At 43.2% G+C, this 18,406-nt stretch overlaps 1 protein-coding gene and 1 long non-coding RNA gene across 2 annotated transcripts in view; both read left to right on the top strand.

Moving 5' to 3' along the window:
* Nucleotides 1–18,406, top strand: part of LOC112071660 (histone deacetylase complex subunit SAP130) — a 42,702-nt gene that overhangs the window by 14,125 nt on the left and 10,171 nt on the right. Inside the window, exons 9-18 of the mRNA XM_024139089.2 lie at nt 2,526–2,699; nt 7,432–7,519; nt 10,377–10,481; nt 10,763–11,122; nt 11,841–12,119; nt 12,351–12,519; nt 13,704–13,805; nt 14,439–14,824; nt 15,650–15,904; nt 16,045–16,170. Of these exons, the coding sequence (XP_023994857.1) occupies nt 2,526–2,699; nt 7,432–7,519; nt 10,377–10,481; nt 10,763–11,122; nt 11,841–12,119; nt 12,351–12,519; nt 13,704–13,805; nt 14,439–14,824; nt 15,650–15,904; nt 16,045–16,170 (2,044 nt within the window). The remainder of the gene's footprint in view (nt 1–2,525; nt 2,700–7,431; nt 7,520–10,376; nt 10,482–10,762; nt 11,123–11,840; nt 12,120–12,350; nt 12,520–13,703; nt 13,806–14,438; nt 14,825–15,649; nt 15,905–16,044; nt 16,171–18,406) is intronic.
* LOC139024583 (uncharacterized) lies at nt 17,372–17,831 on the top strand. The gene is made up of 3 exons (XR_011475916.1): nt 17,372–17,466; nt 17,500–17,603; nt 17,638–17,831. It is a non-coding gene; the product is annotated as an uncharacterized lncRNA (long non-coding RNA).

Below are 18,406 nucleotides of genomic sequence, written 5' to 3'. Positions count from 1 at the left end.
CGAAGCACATCTTGTGTTTGGGTTTAAAGTTGAAAGGATAGATGTGTATCCTTGGCATCGGGATATCAGGTGGGGCTTTCAGAGCAATTGAAGCAAGAACTTAGTAGATTAAAGACAGTCTTGCTCTGTATATGATAGGATTAGTCAGCTAAGCCTCACTGACTAACTGGTTGTTTGTGGAATCTTTTTCCGGGGTTAGTTTAAAGAACATTAGGGATTTTTTAGGGGCTCCAGCCTTCAGTAGAGCAAAGTTATTCCATGCATGGAATGGATGTTAGTATGACAATTTAACTTTACTCAAGTAGTTATTTTACTGGGTGATTTTCACTTTATTGATTCACACTTTCTATTAAAGGTCATCTATGACTCTTACTCGCAAGTATAAAGTGGGTAACTTTTTCTCAACCACTGGCAAAATCGCACACTATCCCTTTAATGCTAGCTAAGCTACTTGGGCCCACTACCCATGGCAGCACCTCTGCAGACTGGGTGAACGTTGGGTTAATGCCGGGGGACTGGCTTCTGGGTGGCTGAGATAGGGCCACTGCTGTAGGAGCTTGTGACAGGGGACTGGTCCGGGTGGCTGAGATAGGGTCCACTGCTGTAGACTGGACAGACGGTTCCGTGCGATGGCATGTGTACACTTTGGAGGACTGGTTCTGCTGAGATAGGCTGCTGAGAGTTTAAGGGCTGTCCGGGTGCATAGGCCACTGCTGTCGTTGTCAAGACGGCGGTTAGTGAGCACTCCGTTGGTGACAGTGAGGTTCCGGGTGGCTAATGGGCCACTGGTAAGTGTGAGGGGCTGTCTCCTGGCTGAGAGGCCACGGTGTGATTGTGACAGGGCGGACTGTTCCGGGTGGCTGAGATAGGGCCAACTGCTGTAGAGCTTGGACAGTGGGACTGTGTTCCGGGTAGGCTGAGATGGGGCCACTGCTGTAGAGCTTGTGGACAGGGGACTGGTTCCGGTGGCTGAGATAGGGGTCACTGCTGTAGAGCTTGTGACAGGGGACTTGGTTCGGTGGCCTGAAGATAGGGGCCACTGCTGTTAAGAGCTTGTGACAGGCGGACTGGTTCCGGAGTTGGGCTGATGAATTAGGGGCCACTGCTGTAGAAGCTTGTGACAGGGACGTTCCGGGTGCTGATGATGGAGGCCACTGCCTGTAGAGCTTGTGACAGGACTGGTTCCGGGTGGCTGAGATAGAGGGCCCTGCTGTAGACTTGTGACAGGGGACTGGTTCCGGGTGGCGAGATAGGGCCACTGCTGTAGAGCTTGTGACAGGGGACTGTTCCGGGTGGCTGAGATAGGGCCACTGCTGTAGAGCTTGTGACAGGGACTGGTTCCGGGGTGGCTGAGATAAGGGCACTGCTGTAGAGCTTGTGACAGGGGGACTGGTTCCGGGTGGCTGAGATGGAGGCCACTGCTGTAGAGGCTTGTGACCCAGGGGACTGGTTCGGGTGGCTGAAGATAGGGGCCACTGCTGTAGAGCTTGTTGACAGGGACTGGTTCCGGTGGCTGAGATAGGGGCCACTGCGTAGAGCTTGTGACAGGGGACATGGTTCCGGGTGGCTGAGATAGGGCCACTGTTAGCTAGCTAGCTAATGAGGTAACATGGCTGATGTTTGGATGGTGTTAGCTAGCTAGCTAATGAGGTAACATGGCTGATGTTTGGATGGTGTTATCTAGCTAGTTAATGAGGTAACATGGCTGATGTTTGGATGGTGTTTGCTAGCTAGCTAATGAGGTAACATGACTGATGTTTGGATGTACTGGTAAAGTTACCAGGTTGTTAGCATAGCTAGCTAATGAGGTAACATGACTGATGTTTGGATGTACTGGTAAAGTTACCAGGTTGTTAGCATAGCTAGCTAATGAGGTAACATGACTGGAACAAGGTGTAAAACAGATGCAGCCCACGACATGGTTTATGACAGGAGGAGAAAAAGATTGTGCCGGTAATATGTGTCAGATCTTTTGAACTGTTTGGATTAGAAACAAGCAGTTTGCGCTGTAGTAATGGTACAAGCATGACGCTAACGAATCTGCGCTCGGGGGAAACAATGGTACAGAAACACAGAAAGAAAACAAATATAGGATTTAGTTTTTTTTTGCACAGTGCTCCCAAATGAAAACCCCCTGTGTAAATGAGAAAATAAACAATAGGACTTCCATTTAATCACTTGTATAAATGACAACGTGTGTTTGTGCCCATAAGGTTTAGAATTCAAATTTGAAGTTTGTTGACCATGTATAATATATTGAAACAATACCCACCAGAGCTTTCACCTTAAAAGGGATGGTGGGTTGATGATGTCACATTAAAAGGGTTGGTGGGTTGATGATGTCACATTAAAAGGGTTGGTGGGTTGATGATGTCACATATTAAAAGGGATGGTGGGTTGATGATGTCACATTAAAAGGGATGGTGGGTTGATGATGTCAGATTAAAAGGGATGGTGGGTTAATGATGTCACATTTAAAAGGGATGGTGGGTTGATGATGTCACATTAAAAGGGATGGTGGGTAGATGATGTCTTGTGTTACCTGCTCCAGGCATCCAGGGCTGACCATCCACCCTCCTCCTGCCACCATCAGTATCCAGCGTCCCCAGGGAGCCAGGGACACAGCCACACGCATCACCCTGCCCTCCCACCCTGCTATAGGGGGGCAGAAACCCCAGCCCCCCCACACCATGACACAGGTCAGAACCTGTGAAGATAAATATTTACCTTTGGCGCTGTACTCCAGCATTTTGGATTTGCGATCAAATGTTTAGTATCAGGCAACAGTATAGAATGTCACCTTTTATTTGAGGSTATTTTCATATACATATCTGTTTTACTGTTTATAAATTAAAGCACTTTATATATCTAGTCGCCCGTTTGAAGAAGTACAGATGTAGGATCTTAACTGGATCTCCCTGTTGCAGGAAATGTTTAACTTGCAGGAAATGTTTAACAGTGTATTTGAGGTTTAAAAAAAGGCTTCTGAAGTTAGTAATTTCCACTTTGAAATTTCAGACTTGATTTCCCCTTACGAAAAATGTATAATTGTCCTGTTGTAGCAAACTGGCTCAAATTAAGATCCTATATCTGTATTTGGACAAAATTCACTTATAACGTATTAAAATAGTCAAACGTTTAGTGTTTGGTCCCATATTTCTACCAGTCAATGACTACATCAAGCTTGTGACTCTGCACACTCGTTGGTTGCATTTGCAGCTTGTTTTGGTTGTGCTTTGTGTTATGTTTTGGTTGTGCTTTCGGGTTATATTTTGGTTGTGCTTCGGGTTATATTTTGGTTGTGCTTTGTGTTATGATTTGGTTGTGCTTCGGGTTATATTTTGGTTGTGCTTCGGGTTATATTTTGGTTGTGCTTCGGGTTATATTTTGGTTGTTGCTTTGTGTTGTGATTTCGGTTGTGCTTGGGTTATATTTTGGTGTGCTTGTGTTATTTCTTGTGGTTTATGAATTTGGTTGTGCTTCGGTTATATTTTGGTTGTGCTTTGTGTTATGATTTGGTTGTGCTTCGGGTTATATTTTGTTGTGCTTCGGGTTATATTTTGGTTGTGCTTTGTGTTATGATTGTTGTGCTTCGGTTATATTTTGGTTGTGCTTCGGTTATATTTTGGTTGTGCTTCGGGTTAATTTGGTTTGTGCTTGTGGTTATGATTTGGTTGTGCTTCGGGTATATTTGGTTGTGCTTCGGTTATATTTTGGTTGTGCTTTGTGTTATGATTTGGTTGTGCTTCGGGTATATTTTGGTTGTGCTTTGCTGTTATATTTGGTTGTGCTCGGTTATATTTTGGTTTGTGCTTTGTGTTATGTTTTGGCTTGTTGCTTCAGGTTGTATTATTTTGGTTGTGCTTCGGTTATATTTTTTGGTTGTGCTTGTGTTATTGATTTGGTTGTGCTTCGGTTATATTTTGGTTGGTGCTTCGCGGTTAATTTTTGTTGTGCTTCGGGTTATTATTTTGGTTGTGCTTCGGGTTATATTTTGGTTGTGCTTCGGTTATATTTTTGTTGGCTTCGGGTTATATTTCTTGTTGGTTTGCTTCGGTTATATTTTGGTTGGCTTCGGGTTATATTTGGTTGTGCTCGGGTTTATTTTTGGTTGTGCTCGGTTAATTTTTGGTTGTGCTTGGGTTAATATTTTGTTTGTGCTTCGGTATATTTTGGTTGTGCTTCGGGTTATATTTGGTTGTGCTTCGGGTTATATTTTGGTTGTGCTTCGGTTATATTTTTGGTTGTGCTTTGGGTATGATTTGGTTGTGCTTCGGTTTATTTTGGTTGTGCTTTGGGTTATTTGATTGGTTGTGCTTCGGGTTTATTTTTGGTTGTGTTGTGTTATGATTTGGTTGTGCTTCGGTATTTTGGTTGCTTGGTTATGATTGGTTGTGCTTCGGTTATATTTGGTTGTGCTTTGTGTATGTTTTGGTTGTGCTTCAGGTTATATTTTGGTTTTGCTTTCGGGTTTATTTTTTGGTTGTGCTTCGGGTTATATTTTGGTTGTGCTTCAGGTTATATTTTGGTTGTTGCTTCGGGTTATATTTTGGTTGTGCTTTCGTGTTATATTTTGGTTGTGCTTCAGGTTATATTTTGGTTGTGCTTCGGGTTATTTTTGGTGTGTGCTTCGGGTTATATTTTGGTTGTGCTTCGGTTATATTTTTTGGTTGTGCTTCGGGTTATATTTTGGTTTTGCTTCGGGTTATATTTTGGTTGTGGCTTCGGGTTATATTTGGTTGTGCTTTGTGTTATGATTTGGTTGTGCTTCGGGTTATATTTTGGTTGTGCTTTGTTTATAGATTTGGTTGTGCTTCGGGTATATTTGTTGTCTTGTGTTTTGATTTGGTTGTGCTATCGGTTATATGTTTGGTTGTGCTTTGTGTTATGATTTGGTTGTGCTTCAGGTTATATTTTGGTTCGTTCTCGTTGTGTTATTTTTGTGTTTGTGTCTTAGGTTATAGTTTTGTGCTTTGTGCTTTGTGTTATGATGTTGGTTGTGCTTCGGTTTATTTTGGGTTGTGCTTCAGGTTTATGATTTGGTTGTGCTTGTTATGTTTTGGTTGTGCTTCGGGTTATATTTTGGTTGTGCTTTGTGTTATGATTTGGTTGTGCTTCGGGTTATATTTTGGTTGTGCTTCAGGTTATGATTTGGTTGTGCTTCAGGTTATATTTTGGTTGTGCTTCGGGTTATATTTTGGTTGTGCTTCGGGTTATATTTTGGTTGTGCTTCGGGTTATATTTTGGTTGTGCTTCGGGTTATATTTTGCCCAATAGGAAGTGAATGGGGAATAATGACTGGAGTAATCTTTCTAAGTGAGTTGATAAGATGTTTCTAGACATTTCTAAATGAATCCTGATAATGCCATGTTTAACAAAAATCGGCAATGAATAATGAGTGAGGATAGCATGTTTACCAAAAATAGGGGAGATTAGCATTTTTTTGGGGGGGGGGGGGGTTATAATCTTTGTAGATGCATCCAATGGGTTTGTAGAGTCACAAGCTTGACGTAGTCATTTTATGCGAGGAATATGGGACCAAATAATACACTTTTGACTACTTAAATACACTATAAGTAAATTTTCTCCAAATACTACAAGTGGCGCGTATATATAAATAAAATWAAATTGTATTTGTCACATGCGCCGAGTACAACATTTCACCTTACCGTGAAATGCTTACTTATAAGCCCTTAACCAACAATGCAGTATTAAGAAAATAAAGTTAAGAAAATATTTACAAAATAAACTCATGTTAAAAAAATAAAAAAGTACAATAACGAGGCTATATACAGAAGGTACCGGTACTGAGTCAATGTACAGGTTAGTGGAGGTAATTTGTACATGTAGGTTGGGGTAAAGTGACTATGCCTCAATAATAAACAGCATGTTGCAGCAGTGTAAAAACAAAGGGGAGGAGGGGGGTCAATGTAAATAGTCTGGTGGCCATTTGATTAGTTGTTCATCAGTCTTATGGCTTGGGGGGTAGAAGCTGGTAAGGASCCTTTTGGACCTAGACTTGGAGCTCCGGTACCGCTTGCCGTGTGGTAGCAAAGAGAACAGTTTATGACTTGGGTGACTGGAGTTTTTGCCAGTTGTATGGCCTTTCCTCTGATATAGAGGTCCTGGATGGCAGGAAGCTTGGTCCCAGTGATGTACTGGGTCGTTCACACTTCCCTCTGTAGCGCCTTGCGGTCGGATGCCGAGCAGTTGCCATACCAGGCGGTGATGCAACCAGTCAGGATGCTCTTTGTTGCAGCTGTAGAACTTTTTGAGGATCTGGGGACCCATGCCAAATATTTTCAGTCTCCTGAGGGGGAATAGGTTTTGTTGTGCCCTCTTCACGACTGGTTTGGTGTGTTTGGACCATGATAGTTTGTTGGTGATGTGGACACCAAGGAACTTGAAACTTGACCCGCTCCACTTCAGCCACGCCGATGTTAATGAGGGCCTGTTCGATCCTCCTTTTCCTGTAGTCTACGATCAGCTCTTTTGTCTTGATCACGTTGAGGGAGAGGTTGTTGTCATGGCACCACACTGCCGGGTCTCTGACCTCCTCCCTATAGGCTTTCTCATCATTGTCAGGTCTCTGACCTCCTCCCTTATAGGCTGTCTCGTCGTTGTCGGTGATCAGGCCTACCACTGTTGTGTCGTCAGCAAACTTAATGATGGTGTTGGAGTCGTGTTTGGCCACGCAATTATGGGTGAACAGGGAGTACAGGCGGGGACTAAGTACACAGCCCTGAGGGGCCCCAGTGTTGAGTATCAGCGTGGCAGATGTGTTGTTGCCTACCCTTTCCCGTCAGGAAGTCCAAGATCCAGTTGCAGAGGGAGATGTTTAGTCCCAGGGTCCTTAGCTTAGTGATGATCTTTATGGGCACTATGGTGTTGAACGCTGAGTTGTAGTTAATGAACAGCATTCTCACATACAGTACCAGTCAAAAGTTTGGACACCTACTCATTCCAGGGTTTTTCTTTATTTTTTACTATGGGTGGTTACTACATGATTCCATATGTGTTATTTCATAGTTTTGATGTATTCACTATTATTCTACAATGTAGAAAACAGTAAAAAATGAAGAAAAACCCTTGAATGAGTACTTTTGACTGGTTGTGTGTGTGTGTGTGTGTTTTGTATTTTTATATATGTATACGTGTTTTCATTTCTAAACAGTAAAACAGATATGTATGAAAATACCCTCAAATAAAAGGTGACGTTCTGTACAGTCGCCTCATATGAAATAATTGATCTCAAATCCAAAATGGTGGAGTACTGTATATGGCTTTTTTTTATATATTTTTTTTAGCTTCGCTGTCCAAATACATACGGAGGGGTGGGTAAGATGTTCTACGGTTGTTCTCCTCAAGTCAGGTTTTCTGGTGACACTTCGACAGGAAAAATAGAAGAAAATACACTTCCTTGTGTTACAGAAATCCATCTTCTGTTCTGGGACTCCGGTGGCTGCAGCAACGGTGGTACCTATTCTAACCAACACTGGCCCAGGCACAACCACTACAGGTAACACCACCCACACAGATCCTATTCAATTACATTTTAGTGATGAGTTTTAATATGTTTTTCTATGAGGTCACCGTTCTAGGACTCATATTTACAAAGAGTCAGAGAGTGCTTGATATAGGATCAGTTTATCCTGTTTAGATCATAATGAATAAGACGAATAACATTAGACATTTTTAAAGACCAACAGCCCCTAAAAATCAACTTAATTTAGAAAACGGCCTCAATATGAGTCAGAAACATTTATTCTACTGTCAAAATTGACTACAAAGTGGAAATAGGATGATTCTCTCATCTAAAACAGATTATTATTATTTATTTTTTTGTGAGGTTTGTGGTCGTGACTGCGTCACAACGTAAATGTAAAGTTGGGTTTGTTTCAATCCTGCCCACAGCATCAAGTAATGATCAATTCGGAGTGCAGCTGCATGTGACCCGATCGTAATGCCCGTGGTAAAGTTGGGTTCACTTTGGATATCCCTATGGGGCTAGTTAGTGACCATCGGTAAATTACAGTGTAAAGTTGGGTTCACTTTGGATATCCCTATGGGGCTAGTTAGGGACCATCGGTAAATTACAGTGTAAAGGTAACTGACTTACTGATATACTTACAAAGTATATTGAAAGCAGGTGCTTACACACCTGTGTAGTTCCTGAGTTAATTAAGCAATGAACATTCCATCATGCTTAGGGGCATGTATAAAATGCTGGACAGGCCATTATTTTAGCTACTATGGCTATCCCCAAACCACATAAGTGGTCACTGAATGGTTTGATGAGCATGACCAGGGGTGGGCAACTCCAGCTTGTAGTGGACCAACGCCCGATAAAGACACTTATGTCTGTGTTTCATTTATTTTGTCAGGTACTTGTACAAGGTTTGACCCGGGTCTTTGACCTGTTAGCCGCAATGACCAATATTTAGCTGTTTTAAAGCCAATTTCCTACAATTCTACACATTTGTCATAGTTCATGTTATCTGGGTGACTCAAACATTTTAAAAGGTCACTCTACTCCAAATTAAATTTTAAATAAAATAATCCTGAAACCACTTAAAATATAATTTCTACCTTCCCGAAATCAGCCCAATTACATGGGCTATTGGTGTAATTTGTTTAAATTATTTTAACGTATTGGACCATGCATATAGCCTATGCATGGTCCGTATTCTAATATATGCTATTAGATAATTAGCATTATCGCTAATGGCTATAAATAAATAGGTAAAGCATGGTATTGTCTATCTGCATTTACACTATTGGGCTAATCATTATCTAGATCCCAAATGTGATATTTTAACTAGTTTGCATCCTATTGATACATTTTATTTGCCAAAAAACGTACATAAACACAATGAATATAATGTAGGCCTACGTGTTAGGGTAACTTGGGGTAAACCGCCACCCCAGTATAACGCCCCCTGCCTGGACTTCTCACAAGACACACCCCCCCCCCCAATACTTTCCCTGGTTGCCACTAATCTTGCTCAACTAAAAATGTAATCTGTCTCATCACAATTTAAGTCACTCCCCAAAAAATGATTTTGAGGTGTGGCTTTACCCCAAGTTACCCTACAATCGACCCCATGTTACATTTAGCCCCACTCTCCCCTTTTGCACTCACTCCAAACTTGTTTAAATATGCTGCTGCTAAAAACTGGTACAGTTCACATATGTAGGAGTTGAGAAATGAGTAGGAATGGAAAGTTGGGATCCCTCTGAGGATTGGATGAGGCCATTAAAACGTCTGTTTTCCCCGCAATTGTCAGAATGCATGTTTCCCTCCCTAATGGCACTCGTAACTTGAATGCGCTTCGAGAGGAATATTGATCTGGCGTAGGACACACAACAACAAGATGACTAGGTAAATAGATCAACTATTCTACTATGGAGTTGTCTGGTTTTGTTTAATAACACCATTACATGACTAGGTAAATAGGTTGACTATTCTATAATGGGGTAGTGTGATTTATCTAGTCATTTCTCATTTAGTTTGCAGAGGAAAAGTTAATGTGGACTGTTCTAGCATCTTCAGAGTTCTAGCATCTTCAGAGTTCTAGCATCTTCAGAGTTCTAGCATCTTCAGAGTTCTAGCATCTTCAGAGTTCTAGCATCTTCAGAGTTCTAGCATCTTCAGAGTTCTAGCATCTTCAGAGTTCTAGCATCTTCAGAGTTCTAGCATCTTCAGAATTCTAGCATCTTCAGAATTCTAGCATCTTCAGAGTTCTAGCATCTTCAAAGTGCGCATCGTCAGATTTGTATTTATTTTATGTCCCATATTTTGGTGTCGTGGCGACAATAATTTTGACACGGAGCAGCGCCACATGTAAATGACTGCAGCGGGAAAACACTGCCTCAAACCAACTATAAATTCTATACACGTTTTGAAAGCATTAAATGAGAACTAAAAGGTGTGCAAATGAAAATATTGTCTCATTTACATTGTGTAATTTGTTATCTTTAATTATTTGTTACTTTTATTTWWTTTTTTATTTWTTTTTACCTACACTATTGGTTAGGGCTTGTAAGTAAGCATTTCACTGTAAGGTCTACTACACCTGTTGTATTCAGCGCATGTGACAAATAACATTTGATTTGATTTAATGATCCCTAATTAGCCCCGGAGATGGGCTATCCAAAGTTCAACCACTTTCGCCACGGTCGTACACTATTTGGCTAAATCATTTGGCTAACTCTTACCATCTGCGAACACACGAGACCCACATCAAACCACAGCCCGAAACCAACTCGCGTTTGATTGGGCCGCTAACATTTCTCAATGAACCAAATCATCAGTCGCCCTTTAACGATTCCTCATTGAAACAAATGGTGTTCTCTGTCCCATGATCCTCTTTCAGGCACTGCGTCACACACCCAGGTGACCAGCGGTACTATCGTCACCATGACGATGCCCTCCCACTCCTCCCACGCCTCAGCACTGTCCACCTCTACCATTCCAGTTGGTGAGTAACAGCATGTATAAGTAAGTAAGATGGCACCGGACAGATATGGCAGCTCTGCTTCTAGCTCCTAAGCAAACTTTGATTTAAAACTCGGATGCATTGAAAACTAGTGCACAAAATACTCAGACACATTCAAAGCCACTAGTGGGCTTTTTGTATTCATTATTTATTTTATATTTGGATGTCCCTTTAAATAGTATTTATATCTGTATTGTGTTGTACCAACAGCTGAAGTGTATTGTGTTGTATCATAATTCCCCCTTCCTGTGTTGTACCAACAGCTAAAGTGGTACCTCAGCCCATAGCCCACACCTCYCCCCGTGTCCAATCAGACTACCTTGGAGAGAGGACCAACCTGATCCAGCCTATAGCCCACACCTCTCCCCATGTCCAATCAGACTACCAGCCCATAGCCCACACCTCCCCCCGTGTCCAATCAGATTACCCTGTAGAGAGGACCAACTTGATCTCCATCTCTGGCAACCGCTCCTCTCCTAACCCCGTCACCATCGAGGCCAGGAGTGACAACAGGCCGGTGCACTTCCAGTACTTCCTGCCTACTTTTTCCTCTTCTCCGTACCCCCGGACACACACCTACACCCCCATCACCAGCTCCGTGTCCACCATCAGACAGTACCCAGGTGAATTCTTGGGTACAAAAAAAAATGTATCTTTTGAATTGACTTGGGAATACGTTGCCCAATACACAAAGAGTAAGATTGTGATCATGAAAAAGGAAACTATGACATATATTTTATATCACTATCATGCACACGCACCCTCACACATAAGGATGGCTCAGAAAGACTGATACATGTTTGATAGTAGTAGTAGACACCCTCACACATAAGGATGGCTCTGTTGTAGACTGATACATGTTTGATAGTAGTAGTAGACACCCTCACACATAAGGATGGCTCTGTTGGGGAAAGACTGATACATGTTTGATAGTAGTAGTAGACACCCTCACACATAAGGATGGCTCTGAAAGACTGATACATGTTTGATAGTAGTAGTAGACACCCTGACACATAAGGATGGCTCTGTTGGGGAAAGACTGATACATGTTTGATAGTGTCTTGATGCTGTATTGTTTGTCCTTCATGTTCTAATACTTTAATGTTACCCCTTCCTTGTGTTTTTTGTAATAAATAATTATAAAAAATACATTTTAAAAATGACAAAATAATTATAATAATAATAAATAAATGAAATAAAATAAATAAATAATAATAAAAAACATTAATAATTAACAAAAAATAATAATAATAAAAAAAGAAAATAGTGAATACCTTAAGGATCAGTTGGCATCATGTCCCAGGTCTGCTTTGACTGACACCCTCCTCCTCCTCTCCTCAGTGACGCCCCAGACCCCTAGCTCTACTCTGCCCAGCCAGCCTGCTGTGGCCGTGCCTACTACACTTCACCTCAACCCCATGCAGCTGATGGCCGTCGACAGGATTGGTTTACAGTCTGCACAAATCAGCACCCAGGGAATCCAGCCTCAGCCAATGGGAGCCCAGGGCATCCAGCCTGCACCAATGGGAGTGCAGGGTTTACATAGCTCTGGTCCAATCGGCACACAGGGGATTCAGCAGGCACCAATCGCAGGGCAGCAGCCTGAGGCCAAACCATCTGGTAATCTACAGTATACTAACGCTAAACATGGCCTCATGAAGCAGCATATCATACTTTAAATATTGAATATGACCCACAGGGACCTGAAAACACATAATATTGTACAAAAATATATGTTTGGATAAAAGCATCTGCTGAAGGTGATGTTATTGAATGATAATTGGTCAAATCTGATGATGAGTATATGGCTGTACATTTGAACCTGTGTTCTGTTCGGTGTCGGTTCTACAGGGATGGTATTGGCTGACGGCAGTACATTTGTAGCTGGCCCGTTTGGCGCCACACAGCCCGTTGCTACCATGGTACAGACACACCCCCAGGGCGGAGTTGGAGGCGGAGCGCTCACCTTGGTCTCCTCCCCTCGACCCAGCATCCTCCGCAAGAAGCCAGCCAATGAGGGGTGAGTCAATCAGTCGGTCAATCAATCAATCAATCTGCCAGCCAATGAAGGGTGAGGTGAGCCTCTGAGCCCAGGGTCATGTTCATTAGGGAACGGTGTAATAAAAGAGTTTAGATAGGACTTCATTGTTGTCTTCTGTGTCAGGCCTGCTGAACACCACCTACTGAACCAGGGTGGGTCGGGCGGGGGGCACGGGAACTTAGAGAGATATTTAAAACGTGGCAGAAATGTCCAGATCAACTAGCCCATGTCAGCTAACCTTTTTTTTTTTGCTCGTTTTTTTTAAGCCCATATATTTTGTTGTAATGTTCAAGTCACTCAAATATCACATGAATACACATTAGACATGGCAAAAATGAATAGAATTGAAAGAAAATTTGCTTTAAAACTGCAAAGTGTTCTCTGCACCCCATGACAAAATGTGTAGAATTGCAAGAAATAAGCTTTAAACTTGCAAAATGTTCTCTCCGCCAACAAGAGGAGGAGGGGGGTGAACAGTTGGTGTCATGAACAGAGCTTGTACCCATAGAAATGGATGTGGTGGGGGCTGGGATGTTCCCCAATGTTGGAAGGGGGGGCTGAGTGAAACAGTTTGGAGAACCCCTCATAAACATAATCTCTCAAGCACAAGCCCCACGTGCTAGTGAGTAGCCAGCTCGTCTTTTTATATTTAAAGTCTAGCCAACTTGGATCAATTTGCTCGCTAACAAGATAGAAGAGTTGAATAATTATGAATACACTCTCCTCCTGTCTGTCTCTTTAACAACACAGCCTGGGCACTTTGTTTACATGTTGAAATCAACATGTCTGGAAAACATGATGGTTATTTATCTGAATTAGAACAAGTTGCCTCAATGGGTTATATTAATGACTATTTGTATGCTAGTTGCAAATGTCTAAAACACAAGACTAGCCAGCTAGCACGTAACAGTATGGGGCTGAAATGCTGGAGGAGCTTGGTGACCACAGCGCAGAAGGAGGGAAGGAGACGAGCCCAAAGAATTACAAAAACGCTCATAAAAACAGAAGGAGAGAAAAATGAAAAACAACTTGATTGTTGTGATTTGCAGGCATGTGGAACATTGCTCTAAAATATACATTCAAATGAATTCGATATCGCCCAGCCTAACGTGTGTGTGTGTGTGTGTGTGTGTGTGTGTGTGTGTGCGTGTGCGTGTGTTTAGGTGTGGTGTCGGTAAGACTCTGATCCCGGCGGTGCCTGGTGAGGCTCACAGCGGCAGAGTGGAGGGAGGAGTGAGAGGAGCAGGACAACCAAGAGCTGCAGGGTGAGCCTTCAGATGAATCATTCATTCAAAGCCTGGGTCATGCCTGTTCTGTAATGAATATAGGCTGCCTCCTAGATGACGCCCGATTTTCCCAGATGGCATCCTACCTGGCTGCTTTGCGTGATGTATTGTTGTCTCTAACTTCTTGACCTTTGTGCTGTTGTCTGTGCCCAATAATGTCTGTACCATGTTTTGTGCTGCTACCATGTTGTGTTGCTACCATGTTGTGCTGCTACCATGTTGTGTTGTCTGCCTTGCTATGTTGTTGTCTTAGGTCTCTCTTTATGTTGTGTTGTCTCTCTTGTCGTGATGTGTGTTTTGTCCTATGTTATTTTTTTATTTTTAATCCCAGGCCCCCGTCCCCTCAGGAGGCCTTTTTGCCTTTTGGTAGGCCGTCATTATAAATAAGAATGTGTTCTCAACTGACTTGCCTAGTTAAATAAAAAAATATTTCCTAGATGGCACCCTATTTCCTAGATGGCACCCTATTCCCTAGATGGCACCCTATTGCCATTTAGGACATATCCATATTAGTATGACTCTCATCTCTCTCTCTGAGTGAGTCTAACATACCTCTCTCTCTCTCTCTCTCAGAGTGAGTCTAACAAGCCTCTCTCGCTCTCTCCCTGTCAGAGTGAAGCCTAAAGCAGAGGTTCACATGACCATGGTGGCTCCTCCAGTCCTAGTCATGGCTGCAGTGGAGGCTCTACCCTCCCAGGGAGGAGCGGAGCAGCAGGCGGTCTCTTCCCCAGCCCAGCAGCACCTATCCCAGGCTATCCCCTCCAACCTGCTGGCCCCCCGTGGTCCTCCGCCGCCCTCCCAGCCCAGCTCCACTGCCCACCTCTCTGCCCTGCCGGCTGCCATGGCCGTGACACCCACTGGCCCCGCCTCCATGGCCAAGACTGTCGCCTCCCCCACCCAGCCCGCAGCCAGTAGCACGGCAGCATGCAGCGGAGGTTCCGCCCACACAGAGGTCAAAATCAAGCAGGAGACGGAGTCTATGGAGATGTATCAACCAGGTAACGTGTATACGTTTCCATCTCAATTCGTCTTTCTGTAATACCTCACGTCCTTTCTCCTTTCCCGTAGTCCTTCCTCTCGAGACCTTGTTCTCCAATCCGTTTTTGAGAAAGAGGTGAAGAGAGAGGATGTGAGGTAGGGTTGTGCGATTCTTTTTACGATTGCATCATCTAGCGATGATGGTGTCGACATCGTGATGTCACAAACGACGTTTTAGCATGTTTGAATTTGACTGCACCGCCGGAGTCTAGCAGCACACAGCAGGGTGACATGCAAATAGACTATTCCATAATTGCCATAGCCAAAATGTTTAATACATACAGTACCAGTCAAAAGTTTGGACACACCTACTCATTCCAGGGTTTTTCTTCATTTTCTATTTTCTACATTGTAGAATAATAGTGAAGACATCAAAACTATGAAATAACACATATGGAATCATGTAGTAACCAAAAAAAAGTGTTAAACAAATCAAAATATATTTTATAGTTTAGATTCTTCAAAGTGCCACTTTTTGCCTTGAGGACAGCTTTGCACACTCTTGGCATTCTCTCAACCAGCTGGGCCCCAAAGTGAACAGGGAGGAGACTAGGCAGGTACAGCGGGAGTGGTTCTGGGACGCCAGAACTTACTGTTGAGCCTTTTTTGAGATGTCGTGGGCCGTATCTGCTCCGTCATTCTAGACATCGCCGAACCTTAATGTGAGGAAAGATTCATTGTGAAAGTTCCCCAGTCCCATTTATCTTTCTTAAACAAGGAAATAAACCTGGTTGACATGCCCTGCACTGTGATTTACATGTCTGTCCCTCCTCTCCTCTCCTCAGTGCCCCAGCCCTCGGCGAACTCGGGCCTCAGCACCCAGCCCCACCAGACCAGGTCTCTTCACGGGGCCCCCTCCTCAGGGGACCTGGTTCCTGGTGCCTCCCCCAGGAAGAAGCCTCGCAAGCAGCAACACGTCATTTCCACAGAAGAGACTGAGATGTTGGAGACCAACAGTACAGATGAGGACAGGGCTATGGGCCACAGGCCCCTGGGCAGCAGGGCTAAGAGGAGAGAGTCCCCTCCCAGGGAGTATGTGGGTAGGTGGCTCCCTCTATACCATGCACAGTTTGCACTCACCACGGTGGGGTCAAATTCCATTTCAGTCAATTCAGGAAGTAAAGTGACATTCCAGGTCGTATCAGTTCTGATACTAGTGCTTTGCTGTGATTTGTCTCAGATGAGGAAGGGGTACGTTACGTCCCTGTCAGGCCACGCCCACCTGTCACTCTGCTGCGTCACTATAGGAACCCCTGGAAGGCGGCCTATCACCACTTCCAGAGGTACAGCGACATCCGGATCAAAGGTCAGTATTGGTCCAATCAGAACGCTGAACAAAAACTTATGCTCTTTAAAAAAAATGTTTTTTATTTTATTTCTCAGAATGTCCTTTTTTCTACATCTTATGAAGCGGTTCTGACTAGCAGACATAGTGTATTTGATTAAACATGTTCTGGAACGCATATAAGGTGTTATAAGCAGGTGTGAGCCTTTATAATGTGTTATTATGAGGCTTCTAATGTTATGTCGCTCTAAGTATGTTACTATTAAGTTATTTTACTCGCTGATTTGGAACTCTGGTTGTATATGTCAGAGGATAAGTTGTTATAAGCATGTATAAGCTTTTAGGTCCCGCTTTAAATGACGTTCAGCTTATAAAGTCTTCATAATGCCTTCATAAGCACTACATAAATGTGTTACAAAGCATCTATAACCGTATGTCATGCTTTATAAAGGGTTCATAAATGTGGCTTAACTGTGTGATGTAATCACCAATGTCAACTGTGAACGTAAGCCACTATGTCAACTGTGATATAATCGTGTGCTTTATAAAGGGTGCTGTGTCGTGCTTAAGATGGATGGCACACTCTTTAACGTAAAGTGATGTCAGTCACATGACAGCTCATCTCGTTCCCAGACACTTCCAACCAAGTGTGCGGAAAGGTCTGACGGACCAACACATGAAACCTGGCCTTTATTAGTTACGCTTACGTTTAAAATTAACTTTTTGAGTTATAATTCAGACTTTTTGACTGTGTTAACYAGTGACTGACAAATCCTTTACTCAGGTAAGGTCACTCCTATACAATTCTATAGTGCTTCTACACCTGCATTGCTTCTACACCYGCATTGCTTGCTGTTTGGGGTTTTAGGCTGGGTTTCTGTACAGCACTTTGAGATATCAGCTGATGTAAGAAGGRMTTTATAAATACATTTGATTTGATATAGTCACTCCCACTAAGGCCACCTGTGAATGGTTGATATCCCAGGCTTATACACGGAGTATTACAAAACATGACATAGACTGACCAGGTGAATAGCACACCCTGTAGGCTGCTCTGAGAGGCGTGTGTGTGTGTGTGTGTGTGTGTGTGTGTGTGTGTGTGTGTGTGTGTGTGTGTGTGTGTGTTGTGTGTGTGTCATCAAGGTTAGTGTTTCTTTAGGTTGGGGCTTTCATCAAGGTTAGTGTTTCTGTAGGTTGGGGGCTTTCATCAAGGTTAGTGTTTCTGTAGGTTGGGGGCTTTCATCAAGGTCAGTGTTTCTATAGGTTGGGGGCTTTCATCAAGGTTAGTGTTTCTGTAGGTTGGGGGCTTTCATCAAGGTTAGTGTTTTTAGGTTGGGGGCTTTCATCAAGGTCAGTGTTTCTGTAAGTTGGGGCTTTCATCAAGGTCAGTGTTTCTGTAGGTTGGGGGCTTTCATCAAGGTTAGTGTTTCTGTAGGTTGGGGGCTTTCATCAAGGTTAGTGTTTCTGTAAGTTGGGGCTTTCATCAAGGTTAGTGTTTCTGTAGGTTGGGGGCTTTCATCAAGGTTAGTGTTTCTTAGGTTGGGGCTTTCATCAAGGTTAGTGTTTCTGTAGGTTGGGGGCTTTCATCAAGGTTAGGTGTTCTGTAGGTTGGGGGCTTTCATCAAGGTCAGTGTTTCTATAGGTTGGGGGGCTTTCATCAAGGTTAGTGTTTCTGTAGGTTGGGGGCTTCATCAAGGTTGTGTTTCTTTAGGTTGGGGGCTTTCATCAAGGTCAGTGTTTCTGTAAGTTGGGGGCTTTCATCAAGGTCAGTGTTTCTGTAGGTTGGGGGCTTTCATCAAGGTTAGTGTTTCTGTAGGTTGGGGGCTTTCATCAAGGTTAGTGTTTCTGTAAGTTGGGGGCTTTCATCAAGGTTAGTGTTTCTGTAGGTTGGGGGCTTTCATCAAGGTTAGTGTTTCTATAGGTTGGGGGCTTTCATCAAGGTTAGTGTTTCTGTAGGTTGGGGGCTTTCATCAAGGTTAGTGTTTCTATAGGTTGGGGGCTTTCATCAAGGTTAGTGTTTCTGTAGGTTGGGGGCTTTCATCAAGGTTAGTGTTTCTGTAGGTTGGGGCTTTCATCAAGGTCAGTGTTTCTTTAGGTTGGGGCTTTCATCAAGGTTAGTGTTTCTGTAGTGGGGCTTTCATCAGGTAGTGTTTCTGTAGGTTGGGGCTTTCATCAAGGTTAGTGTTTCTGTAGGTTGGGGGCTTTCATCAAGGTTAGTGTTTCTTAGTTGGGGGCTTTCATCAAGGTTAGTGTTCTG

The sequence above is a fragment of the Salvelinus sp. IW2-2015 genome, unplaced genomic scaffold (genome assembly GCF_002910315.2).
Source record: "Salvelinus sp. IW2-2015 unplaced genomic scaffold, ASM291031v2 Un_scaffold1676, whole genome shotgun sequence".
Lineage (NCBI taxonomy): Eukaryota > Metazoa > Chordata > Actinopteri > Salmoniformes > Salmonidae > Salvelinus > Salvelinus sp. IW2-2015.
Note: the sequence above shows the minus strand (reverse complement) of the source record. Positions and strands in the feature narration are given on the sequence as shown.